At 41.9% G+C, this 12,773-nt stretch overlaps 1 protein-coding gene across 1 annotated transcript; it reads left to right on the plus strand.

Annotated features, from left to right (window-relative positions):
* The first annotated feature begins 529 nt into the window (after positions 1 to 529).
* On the plus strand, positions 530 to 11,714 carry LOC133433652 (protein shisa-7). Its single transcript, XM_061716991.1, has 6 exons — positions 530 to 726; positions 2,683 to 5,032; positions 5,706 to 5,860; positions 6,268 to 6,333; positions 6,611 to 6,796; positions 7,465 to 11,714. The coding sequence occupies exons 2-6, from the start codon at positions 4,266 to 4,268 to the stop codon at positions 8,427 to 8,429; spliced, it is 2,139 nt and encodes a 712-aa protein (XP_061572975.1). The 5' UTR covers positions 530 to 726; positions 2,683 to 4,265; the 3' UTR covers positions 8,430 to 11,714.
* Positions 11,715 to 12,773: the final 1,059 nt, after the last annotated feature.

The following is a 12,773-nucleotide window of genomic DNA, read 5'->3' on the forward strand; positions in this document are numbered from 1 at the left end:
TATTTCAGGGGGGGATGCCATCCCCCCTCATCCCCCCTCATCCCCCCTCAACTCCAGTACTGCTTACACCGTACCCTACGCCGTAGTCTCTGCGTCGCTTTAACGCGGAACCATGAATCAGGCTTCAGCCTCAGCACCAGTCTGACGGACCAATCACAGCGCTCCCCCACCAGCGGACCTCCGTGAGGCCAGTCGCAGTCAGGCTGGAAGACCTGTCGCCTTGGAAATGATTGTGAGAAACAGCTTCTGACAGCTCTACAGTGAGAAAGTTCAATTATCGCGGAATAATTCGGTGACGCGCTTTCTTTTTGTTTTTGCGCATCTTCTGCAGGATAGTTACAGCCTATACTCCAAACTTGTGCTGCAAGCTATTCCGATGCAGTGTCAGATAAGTTGTCACATGTATGACAAAATCTCAGAACATCTTCCCTGACTGACTCCCTCTCTCGACTCCTGCACGCCTTTTATTTCTTTCTGTCTTTCTTTCTTTTTTTCTTTCTTCCCCCCCTCCCCCTTTTCACAAGCTTTGATGGATTATCAATAGCCCAATGGAGACACAACAAGAGCGAACGAGATCGGCAAACACGAACATTTAAAACAGGTGGTAAACTCTGCAATCGTTCAATCTGTCCTCATCATCTCCTACAATAACAGGCTGCCATCGGAGAAGCTCTCAGAGATACAGTGCGCAGGCTCTCCAGCATCAAACCTCAGAGCAACGCACAGGTAAGACACGACATTATGCACCTTCTTCCATAATGCAACATCAGCAGCAGACTTGAGCGATGCTTTGGTTTTTCTTTTTCATTTTGTATCTGTGTGCATGAAAATATAAGAATGTAGCATCTATTGAGGCGCGCCAGCTGTTTTGGAGGCAGTCAAACAAAACAATTGGATGAAAGCTGCGCCACAGTAACATCTGCACGCAGGCTTTATTGTGGACACACGAGTTTGTTTTTTTCCATCACTTGAACTCTTTCATCGACAACAATCGACACATTGAAGACATTATGGACATTTAAAGATCACCAACACACGCACACACGCACACACGGACGGATCCAGCTGAAGTGCATGCACACGCACACACCGGCACGGCGACACCCACGCACTTTTATCCTACTGATACATGCAAGTCATGTCCCTAACCCGCTTCTTGCTTATTTGTTGCAAGTTGCAACTTATCAACCTAATGATGTGGTCTGAGGAGGGGGATGTCCAAATCTGTCGGCTGCTGCGAAAGGCACTGCGCAGCATTCATTAACTGATAAGACGCCTTCTACTGTAATTACATGTCCTTTACACCCGAGGGGAATGCATGCAGGATTTTTTTCTTTGATTCTCGCCACAATGCGGTTTGGAGCGGCGTGTGCGAAAGAAAAGTGGCCATTTTGTGTCATTTCCAACAAACACCTGTTGAAATGATTGCAAGCCCGAGCGTGCACGCGGCTCGACAGCAGCCTGCAGTGAAAGTAACTGTGTGGTTGGTTTGCTTTGATACAGTCACTTGCAAATTCAGGAATCCGTGGAAATCAGTTTGTTCCCCATCCAGTGGCCGTGCACCTCGGGGATGTGCATCTTCACGGTGTTGACTTCATCCTTTAGTCCCCATCCAGGCTTCTCCACTGCATTGCAATATAGCTGGACCTGGAGGGAGATAAAGGCTCGGAATGTTGAGACACTTTTCTAGGTTGTGACACAATCTAAGACTTGAGGATTTTGGGAACATTACTGCTGGTCTTCCATAAATGTAATTATTATTTCAAGTTTGGGACCTTTGTTGTTACAAAACTCTAAGATAGACATTTATTGGAGCATTTGCTCAGAAGTAAATGCAAACAGAGGGCGGAGGATATGATACAAGAAAATTGAGCAAATGTTCACAGATGACTGTGAAAGGCATCAGTGTCATCTTGTTGAGCAAAAGATGGGCAGATGTGATAAAATCTGGTTTGGCTAATGGGTGTAGATTGGATCCTGCCTCCCATCTCTTTCAATGCCTCTTTCACTCACACACACAGACAGAGCTGCATTGCTATTCTGAGAGAGTTAGCTGCCTCAACCCACGCATAGAATCTGAGAAAGAGAGAAAGGCAGAATGATGGAGAACGAGGGAGCAAGAGAAATAAAGGAGAAAGGCAGAGACTTGCTACAAGGAGGTTTACAGAAAGCCCATTGTAGTGTGTCACATGCACACAATACCTTTTCCTTCTTTTTTGTTTCAAATTCTACCATCTTTAATTGTTCAAGCAGAGGCTGATGTACAGTCTTGATTAGCGCTCTTCTGTTCTTGCGTGCTGCACAGACCTGCATTTGCAGATCTGTTTGGTGGTGCTGTTTGTGCGATGTTGTATTGGTAAGTGCTGGGAGAAATGTACTTGATTCTATGCCACCCACACGGTGCCCTCCCACTCGTGGTCGTCTCTGCATCTATACCTCTGGCTCTTCCCGCTCGCCACCATCTCTTTTGCTCGTTTAAATCCCTACCCTGCTTTCATCCTGCTCTCTTTCTCTCCATCGCTGGCTTTTCAGGAGTGTTTCTTCTGCAAACAAACAAGCACACTGACACAGACATCTTCATATGAAGTGTAATTAATGAAAACATCTGTTGTTCTATCCATACCTGTGCGTGCAAGAGCCAGTGAGTTTGATCTAATCTAATGTCTGTCACTTGTGTTGCAGTGGACACTTTGGGCGGCATGCTCCAGATTTGATTGTCGACATATAAACCCAGAAGACGGTTCTGGAAATCAAGCACAAACTCTCAAAGACGCAGAGACAAGATATTCCCAGCTGGAAATATAGTCAGTGGACAAAGTGCTGCTTTGTTGTTTCTGATTCCTCCTCCACTGAACTCTCCTCAGAAGGTTAGAGGAGCATGTAACTGAAACAAGTGGAGCCCTCGGTGATTTCAGCATTCTGTCTCCCCCATCTGTGCCCACATTCTCTGCTACAGATAGGGACGTTTTGATAATTACATATAATTATAATTTCTGTGGGAGAGAGATCTGCCTCTGTCTATTATTGCAAACACTTCCAACACAATAACTTCACGCATTTACATATTTCTTAACAAAAGTGATATTCTTTGAACCCCTCAGACACATGTCACATGTCGAAGCGATGTGCAATTTATCTCAGATCTAATTAGTGATATAGCCGAGTGACATGGGCAACATTTTGCATCAAACAGTTGACTAAATTCATGACATTTGCCCGATTTTGCAGTATATTTTGTAGATTGGGAGTGATTTTTTTTGGTTCACGCTCAGTCCTAGTTTTCTGTTGTTGCAGTCTTCTTGCACATAAGCAGAGCCCATCCTCATTATCACCCACAGTCCAGTCACAGTAATGGCCTGTGCCAGGGAAGTACCGAAGCAAAGCGTTCCACTTGTAGAAAAGATTTAGATCCTGCATCGATGGTTGTGATGAGTGCCTGGAGCAAGTTAACATGAAAAAGAAATTAGACAGCATTAATGGACAGTACCAATCAGTGGTGCAGTCACAAATAATAGTTTAAAAGGCTGAGAAGCACCAAATTCATATCAACAAATACAGTTCATGCATGTTTTATCCCCCACCCCCCTCCCAGAGACTAATCGCTTGCAGGATAAATAAGTGCCCACACAGTGCCATAATATAATAGTTAACCAGGAGTGACAAAGCTAAACAAAACGCTGGCCATACACTAACGTTCAAGTGCCCCGATCAGCACAGGAATGTACAGGATGCCATATTGAATAAAACTTGCAGCTAATTTTTACTGAACCTTTTGCTTATAAGTAATTATTTCATCCACTCGTACATCCAATATTTGATCTTCAGTGGGATGTATGGAACGGAGCAGTGGCGAGTAAATGTATGAACTTCTCTGTTTATATTTTGACTTATTTATTCAGAGGGAAGGAGATGAAATCAGTACATTTTAATTGTTCCTCTCTATAAAAAAAAATATACTCCCATCACCAATTATTGACACACACAAAACTTTTTATAGTTTGATTTGTTATTTACAAAAATTCTTCCAGATCTATTTCTAACAATATAAAGCCATTATGAATACTGAGATAAAAAGAAACATAAATCCAATTTGATTATCAGGCATTTTTGAATAAAAGCACGGATACATTATCAATACCCAATAGGCTGAACATGCTATATGCATAGTTCACATGACATTTTAGTGGGTTAAATTGCAAAAGCGGATACAACGTTGTAACTGCATTGACTCAACAACAGAAAATAGATGTCTTAGTCATGTAAAAATGACGCCCACTACCAATCTCCGAGTCCTCTCTGTCTCCCTTCTTTCCCTTTTCATCGCCCTATTAACCACCACTGTGGAGACCTCTCCGTCCCCACCTCCTCAGCTCACAGACCACTCAGGGAGACCATTTACCGAGCAGCCCAAGTCTGAGTCCAGCCCCTCGCTTCTGCTCCTAGCCATCCAGGTTGATTTCAGGCCAGCTGCTCTCCAAGGCAGGCCCAAACCCCCCGAAAAGCTGACACAAACCTCAGAGTCAGTTCTGGAGACACCTCCCAGACCCATGCCCCAGGTAATGTTCCCCAAGAATGTGACATCATCAGAGGCCCTCGCACCGCCTTTAGGTGCTGCCAAGGTAGCACCCGTTCCACCGCGCATGATGGATTCATGGACTGAGGTCTGCAGGGGCTACTATGATGTAATGGGACACTTTGACAGTGCTTTCAACTGCTCCAAGGACTCCTACGTTTACTGCTGTGGAACTTGCCACTACCGTTTCTGTTGTCCAGAACGTGGCCGGAAACTGGACCAGGAGGCCTGTAAAAACTATGACTCTCCAGACTGGGCCAAGCCACAGACGGATGCCATGATCTTACCTGAGGATTTAGGTCCTGACCCAGACTTTGATCCACTGAAACAGCAGAGCCACAACACTGGCTTTGTCATCGGGGGTGTGATCGTGTTCATGGTGGCTGTTGCCGTGGGCATCAAGGTGGTCTTCAACAAGGTCCAACAGGAAGCTAATCAGAGAGACCTTAATATGCCCAGGTGAGGCTCCGCTTTTTTTCCTTTCATCACTTCAGACTGCTGGATTTGTTGCCTGATCCGATGGTGTAATAAGGATGTGTTTTTAGAACTGGGCTTAGCATAATGTTATTAGTCATCATCTGAAAGATATTTGATCTTCTTCATATGAAAGTAGTCGCTCTAATTCTTTTTATGGCTCTCATCTTGTACTGTATATGGACCAGCTTTTCATTTAGCATGTACTGTTTGGTCTTTGAAAAGGTGAAACTTTGTCTTGGATATGGAGGACGATAATTGTCGATGTAATTATAGCATTTGATGGCCCCTTATTTGTATTATCCATTCATCCATCCATTTTCTATCCCCGTTTTTAATCCTGTACAGGGTTTATTTGTATTATTGCACACTGAATTATATGATTTTATTGATGGCTGATTTTCTTACAAAAAGAATAACATTCACATTTTATATGCTTTGATATCTCCATAGTGAGAACAAATTCTGTAGAATTTCTCGCTATGTTTCGTGTGTTTTGTGGTAATCAAATAACATCAAAGTATTTCCCACGTTTCCTCCTGATGAATGTCATGTGGTATCAAGCTGGTAAATAGAGTGTATTGATTTCAGCGGTTTTCAGCTTATTGTAGATTTCGTTCAGTTTCTCCTTTCTTGCTTGTGCTTGTTGCATCGGTAGAGCCCTGGTTGACATGTTGCGGCACCAGTCCAGCCCCGTCCAGCAGGACGAGAGAAACAACAGCGTGGCTCTGACCGTTGGGGACGGACACGGGACGATAGGAAGAGCTCCAAAAAATCTCTACGCCCCAGGACTGCCTAGCAAAGACAACAGATGTGAGAGCCTAGGGCTTTTGCTGTGTTAATGAATACACGTGACATCATTTGGCAGAGTGTTTGTAACAGCATCTTCTGTATTAAGGGGGACATTATTTTTTAAGATCTGTACATGAATGGATTTTTATTTATTTATTTTTTCTACGGCGTCTCACTACCAGGATTTATGAAAGTTTCTGTATTTTTCTGATGACTGTGGAAATATATGACGGTGGAAATATACTTCTGACTTCCCTCTGTAGAACTGTTAACTTTTCAATCCAAAATGAAGTAGTTAAATGCAAATGAATCTGAGGATAACCGAGTAAAGATAACTGAGCAAGCTTCAATCTTGTTATGTTAGAGCTCCATTCAGTTTCAAACGGCCTGTTTTTGATCTGATTACCTTATTGTCCTTTGACTTGCAGTGGGCAATCTGCAACACAATTTCATCCACTCATCCGGCTCCAGCCCCAAACACACCGCAACCATCGGTAAGGCAGCTGGTAACATCAGGGCTTCGGTGTAAATGATAATCACTGTGATTTTTCCTTTACTCCATTCACTTACATTTTAAGCTCTAAAGTAGACTCATTCATTTCAACAATGATAATGATTATCTTAGCTCCGGGTTCTTGTGTTAGTGTTCAAAGCTAGTGGAAATATATATGTGTTGAACGTCAGCAGATTCACACTCTGCTACATGCGATGCGCTAGCCAAAGGAGCAAATCTCATTTAACACAGTCGTTTTCTCACTGTGGTCTCTGTAGAGCGCACCCCTCGGATGAACAATGCTCAGCTGGCAGCTGGAGGCACTCTGCTCTCCAGTAAGCACAACAACACCAAATCCCAGCCTGCCTTCCACCACTCTCTGCATAACCTGGCCCAGCTGCCACCCTCCTATGAGAGCGCCACCAAGCCTGAGCTCAACAGATACTCCTCGCTCAAACGCCTCGGTAGGTGCCATCATGCTTTTCCACAAATGAAACACCTTCTCATTACTCTGCTGTTTTACGAACGCTGGAGACTCCTACAATGATGCAACATGCATCATTATTTCTTATATACCGTATTTTCTGGACTATAAGCCGCTACTTTTAGGTTTTGAACCATGCAGCTTATACAAAGGTTTCTATTCTGTGGATTTTTCTTGCACCGCTCGGGGCGCTTTAACCGGAATTAGAATCAAAACTAAGACAAAATAAATGCAAAGAAGAATACGCTACTTCTTCTTTAGCAGATAGAAGTAGGTAGAAGCAGATTTCAAACAGATAAATAAATACCGGTTATTTTCTCTTGGTTCTGTCCCGTTTTAATCAGCAAAGTTGCTGCCGTGTTAAAAGACACTGTAAGGAAAGGATCTATTTAGGTACAAACATGTACATCATTTACAGTTCAAAATCCTTCTGTAAATGTAGTAAATATCTAATCTAACAACATAAATATCTGCAGCTTGCATATTTTTTTTTAAATAGAGCAGGTGCGGCTTGTATATCTTTTTTTTATTATTTTTTTAAAAATAGAGCGGATGCGGCTTATATGCAGGTGCAGCTTATAGTCCAGAAAATACGGTATGTTTTATTTTTACTTTTTTTAAATCTGAAAAAATGTCTTTGGCTTCCAGAAAAAGGTCTTGACGAGTACTCGTCTGGTTATTGCACCACCAAGCGTCGGCCTCACACGGCCCAGCCGGCCCTCCAGTCCTCTCAGCACCACCTTCACTGGGGTGGAGACTACACCCTCAGTGGGAGAGGAACCCTCCCCAGGCACGCAGTCCGTCCTTGGATCCCACCGCCACCGTCTGGCATGCCGGCCTCACCCACTCCTAATCCATACCCTCTGGAACCCCCGGAATCCCAGTACAATCCCAACTACGACACGCTCTCCAAACCTCGAAAAGTGAAATCCAATGACCAACTGCTCAACATGGGTGACGTCCCAGGCAACACTGGGACGCTGTCCAGGTTGTCCAAGAACCAGCAACACCAGTACTACAAAGCCATGGCTGCCTCCAACAAGAATTCCAACACGCAAACCCTCTCCAGGAAGACCCAGGATAGGCAGGAGAGACAAGAGAGGCAAGAGAGGCAAGAGAGGCAAGACAGGCAAGAGAGGCTGCTCATGTCTCCGGACCATTTGGAGGAAAGAATGGGAGTCGGTGGGATGGGTGTTGTTGATCCATATGCCCACACAGCAGGAGCAGGAGGGGTTGTCCCCACGCTGCCTCGCCAGCAGAAGGCCCAGTCCCAGCAGAACGTCTGTGCCACACCGTCCCTTGACCGGCATCACATGATCAAGATGAACTCTCACCCCACGTCTGGACGAGAGCAGGAGAGGAACACGGGCGTGACGGGGCACATGAGTGGGGGCATGGGTTGGGCCGGGGAGATGCCTGGGGCTGGGGTCGTCATGGGAACGGGAACACTAGGGGGCCACAGTGCCAGGAGGATGGCTTTTGCAGCAAAAAGGCAGAACACCATTGAGCAGTTACATTTCATACCAGGAGGAGGCAGTGGGGGGTCAGCGGGAAGTGGTGGAGGAGGCAGTCAGGGGATCAGGACAGGGAGTAAAAATGAGGTGACGGTGTGAGGTTTATGCCTAGTTGTAGAGTCTAACACTTATCAGACGGATGGGAATAGATTGCATTTAAATATTAGATAATACTACAAGAAATACATCTAGGAGTATAAAGTATAGTAACAGTATGTGTTCAGGTTATTCAGATTAGTTTCCTCTTGTAATTAAATTAGCTTGAATATGACTATTTATAATATTAAAAATCTAGGTTGGGAACAGCTGTTCCATGTTTGTGATAGCCTACGTTAGCCATATTTTGTATCAGAATTTGCCATATTGCCATATGCAGCAGTGCCATTACTTCTAGAAAGACTGACTGAATGGGTGATACAAAACCAACAGATGATTTGTTCATGATTTAGTTTTTATACATGTTTTTCAAAAAGTACTCAGGAGCCATATTAGATAGGGAACCATACAATATATTAAAAAAAAGGTTTAAAGAAGCAGAGGAGCATGTGGAATATTTCATTACAGAATTTCAGAGAACTGAGCCAACTACCTGAACTCTTGACGTGCTCAGCCCTGGCTGACGATGATTGGTTAAAGTGGATGTCGTCAGAGAAAAGGCCAGCGGACCAGGTCATTCACAAAGACAAAGTGGGGGATTTGAGAGCTGTCATTCTCCTGAACAAACGTCATCCTGACACAGGGAGACTGAACTGAGTTTGTTTCTTCCTAATGAAGACTCCTGTGTAACTGAGTGGACAAGGTGGGGGCCGTTTTCAACTGAGACACCACAGCCTGATGGTATTGGCACCTGAATTAAACTGTGGACATTCCCACATTAACAGTCTGCTGCCTAGGTTGCCTCGCTTTCCATGTGACCTTAGATAAAAGCACCAGAGGATCTCGCGCTCTGATCACTGTTAAGCTAGAGGGGTGTAAGCTTATATTAGACCGTGTTATGGAAGATATTTCTGTTATGTTCCCATTTACAGATCAGGACGTACCAGTGAAAATGGTGGGCTACCAAATATTACAGAGCCATCAGCCGTGACGTCACGCAAAGATGTTGACACAAAGTTACAGAATCAAGAGATTAAAAACAATATCTGTTCAGTTTACCTAATGAAGAAGCAACTTGCTGTAATATAATTTGTATGTGAAGAGCAAAGTGTTTTTTCGTTATTCTTTTTTCTCAAACAGAGCACAAATAATAGAGCATGACGCAGAGGTTGCACTTCCACAACTGTCCTTCAAAGCCATCTACGGAAATACAAAGAAAATTTGAGAGAGGAAGGTGGTCTGACAATCACCGTTTGATTATTATCACCAGGTGACAAATTACACGTGTCAGTGATGTTTTGTACAGTTAAAGGGTTGGCTTTAGAACAAGCCAAAAATGTCAAGAGTCAAGAGTGAGGGCGACCCGAGGCCTTATCCTGACCTGAGGCTTCACGTGCCGCAAGAGACTCAGATGGTTAGGAAGCCCTTCCCATTTCCAAGACAAAGACCTTGCTGTATAATAACGCACTTCAGCCAGTACAACTGAAAAAAGGAGAAAAAAAAGAAAAGGAAAAAATCTTTAAAAAAAAATCTTTATCAATAACAATGCTTATCTATACTAAGGGCTAACCTATCCTATATACTTTAGTATGTGATATATGTGGTCCATATAAAATACTATTTCTATTGATTTTGTGTTGATATTGTCATGACGTATTAAGTATTAATGTGTAAAAAAGAAAAAAAAAAGGGATTAAAAAAAGAACCAGAGCAATTTAAGCACAGTTCAGAGACCCACAGAGACAAAACTTTGCACAAATCAGTCCCCTGATATTTGCACCTGATGCGAACCTGCTTTGTGTCGTGTCCTTGAGGTTTACATTCTGCACGAGCACGGCTGAATGCGACTGATCGATGGAGGGTATTGCATTGAGAGAGGTGTTTTCTTTTATTTATTTTTCCTTTATCAACCAAAATCTGATTTAATTTTGTTTTATTTTTTTAATTCTTACACAGCTAAAAGAAGGAAATTTGTTTTTCTGTTCAGCCATGTGAAAGGATACAGAGATAGGTACAGAACCATGGATTACATTTGGACAATCTTCCTATACACAGTGATAAATGTAGTTGTTATAAATATGATGGAGTGTTATTATTAGTAATTATTATAACTGTTATGGTTATTATTAACAATTATCTTATGATGTGATGTTCTTTTACTTGGTGGGATTTAAGTGTTTATTGTTTTTAGATAACTAGCATCCTCATGACTAGTTGGTTTTTCATACATCTGGTCTCAAAGTTTTTAAAACATTCCAAATCTTGATGCATGCCAGCTCCATTTCATTAAGAGGCATTGACAGCATGCCTGGATTTTAAGGTCATCGATACTTACATGGCCAGTTTTTCAGCTGTATGTGCTGTGCCTAGACACCGGCCTTATGACTTCTTGATCTCAAGTGAGTACTTAGGTTTCCACTCTTTGACAAAAGTATGGATTGAAGAAAATCTGTAGCCTTCTGTGCGTCAACAGCTGGTGAGGGATAGGTGAGGTTGGGAGGGGCCGTGGTCTGCTGTCTCTGCTGCAGCAGCCTGACGCTCTAATTTATCGTGCGTTATACTCGTTATAACCATGATGCCATAATGTATGTATGTTTGGATGGATTTTTATTTCATAACTGGGAGAAAAACAAAAGCCCTAATGGAAAACTGAAAGCTTTGAGTGCAGTTTCTTTTTCAGGGAAATAGGACAGACGACATACAGTTGTATTAGATTTTCTTTTATTTTTGAATAGAGCCACAAAAGTTTTGTAGCAAAGTCTGTAATATCTCACAAGCCATAACCATCAAAGCTCATCACCACAATTTTATAAATAGTTAATCTAATTTGTGCAAGTATTGTATTTTGTATAGCTAGTACAATCAGAAATTTTGAGTGATCTCTTCGACATTAATTTGAGGATTCAAAAAAAAATATGTGTTAGTATTTAATGAATTGTAGAGTGCCAAATTCATAACATTTTGTTGTCTTTTTATCGTCATGGGCTCCTAGATAGCTACAGGGGTTACTTCTTTTTTCACAACGGAGAACTAATACGCAGGCAGGAACACCGAGAAGCTTGTTTTCAGTGAGAAATGAATGAATATGGTGTGTGTTTTTACCATTATGAATTCATTTTAGAGGGAGGATGCTTAATGGCCACTTGAAATAAACTGGGACTGTGTCCAGTAATGAAAATTCATGAATTTATTTTCATGCCTATAAATTTCAACACGTTTTTGCTATTGTTCAATGCATTGATCCCCTTGGATAAGACAGTGACTTACAAAGAATTTGCATAATAAAGTTGGTGGGAAAAATGTTTTGTGGAGTGTGAGGTATGTCATTTTTATTGTGGTTATAATTCAGGGTAGAGTCGGAACTAAATCGATGAGCAATTTGGGTCTATTCTTTCAGATATAAAGTATTTTCTGATATTATTAGAATATTATTATTGTTTTTTTTTTGAGTCACACATTCATACTGAGAAATTCTGCATGATATTCATATTCATTGTTGAGTCCCGACAAAAACATTGTTACAGCTGTCAAGTGTATGTCAGCTCAAATGTATCTGTCCAATATTTAGCAAGCCATTTTTTCTTTTTGATTAAATATCAATTGAAGCAGATTATTACTAGTGAAGGAATAATGTGCAACTGTGTGAAACTGTTTAAAATTAACAGTCTTAACAATTCTGAGCAGCTCCAGTGAATCAAATTTTAAAAAGTCCATCATGTATTTCATATGTAGATATCTTAATCAGATAAATTAAGCAGAGTGCAAAAAACGGGGTTAAAAGTTCACAAAAAAGACAAAAACCGCCAGGTTATTATTCCATATTTAGGCCAAAACACAAAATAAGATTTCAAGTGTCAAACATATTCAGACCAGAATGAGAACGGTTTCTGCAAACGTGGACAGCCTGTAAATAACAGGCTTGGTCGGTAGCAATATGTTATGAAATTAGTATTGTAATATCAGTCGTCACAGCGTTGTATGAGGAGTCAAATCAGAAGCTACATATACATTAACAAAAAAGCCATTTAGTTTTCTGTGCTTTTGTAAACATATAGAGTGGGTCTGTATTAAAATCCCATGTTAACGGGCTTTCAGATATTGTATAAACCACAGTTCAGCTGGGAGCGCACACTTCTACTTTTAAATGAAATTCTCTCTCGATCATCTGAACGCGGCGTTATATCATATCTCACCTGCTGGATCCTTACGGGGAGGCGAGGGCTATGCAGCTCATTTCTAAAACCTCTTGTGGATCCTTTTATTGCACTGAGATGAGTCAAGGCTTAAATAAAAACAAGTGATGGCCAATGTGCTCATACAGAAACTTTTTTTTTTTTAAAGCAGACA

Source organism: Cololabis saira, chromosome 3 (assembly GCF_033807715.1).
Source record: "Cololabis saira isolate AMF1-May2022 chromosome 3, fColSai1.1, whole genome shotgun sequence".
Classification (NCBI taxonomy): domain Eukaryota; kingdom Metazoa; phylum Chordata; class Actinopteri; order Beloniformes; family Belonidae; genus Cololabis; species Cololabis saira.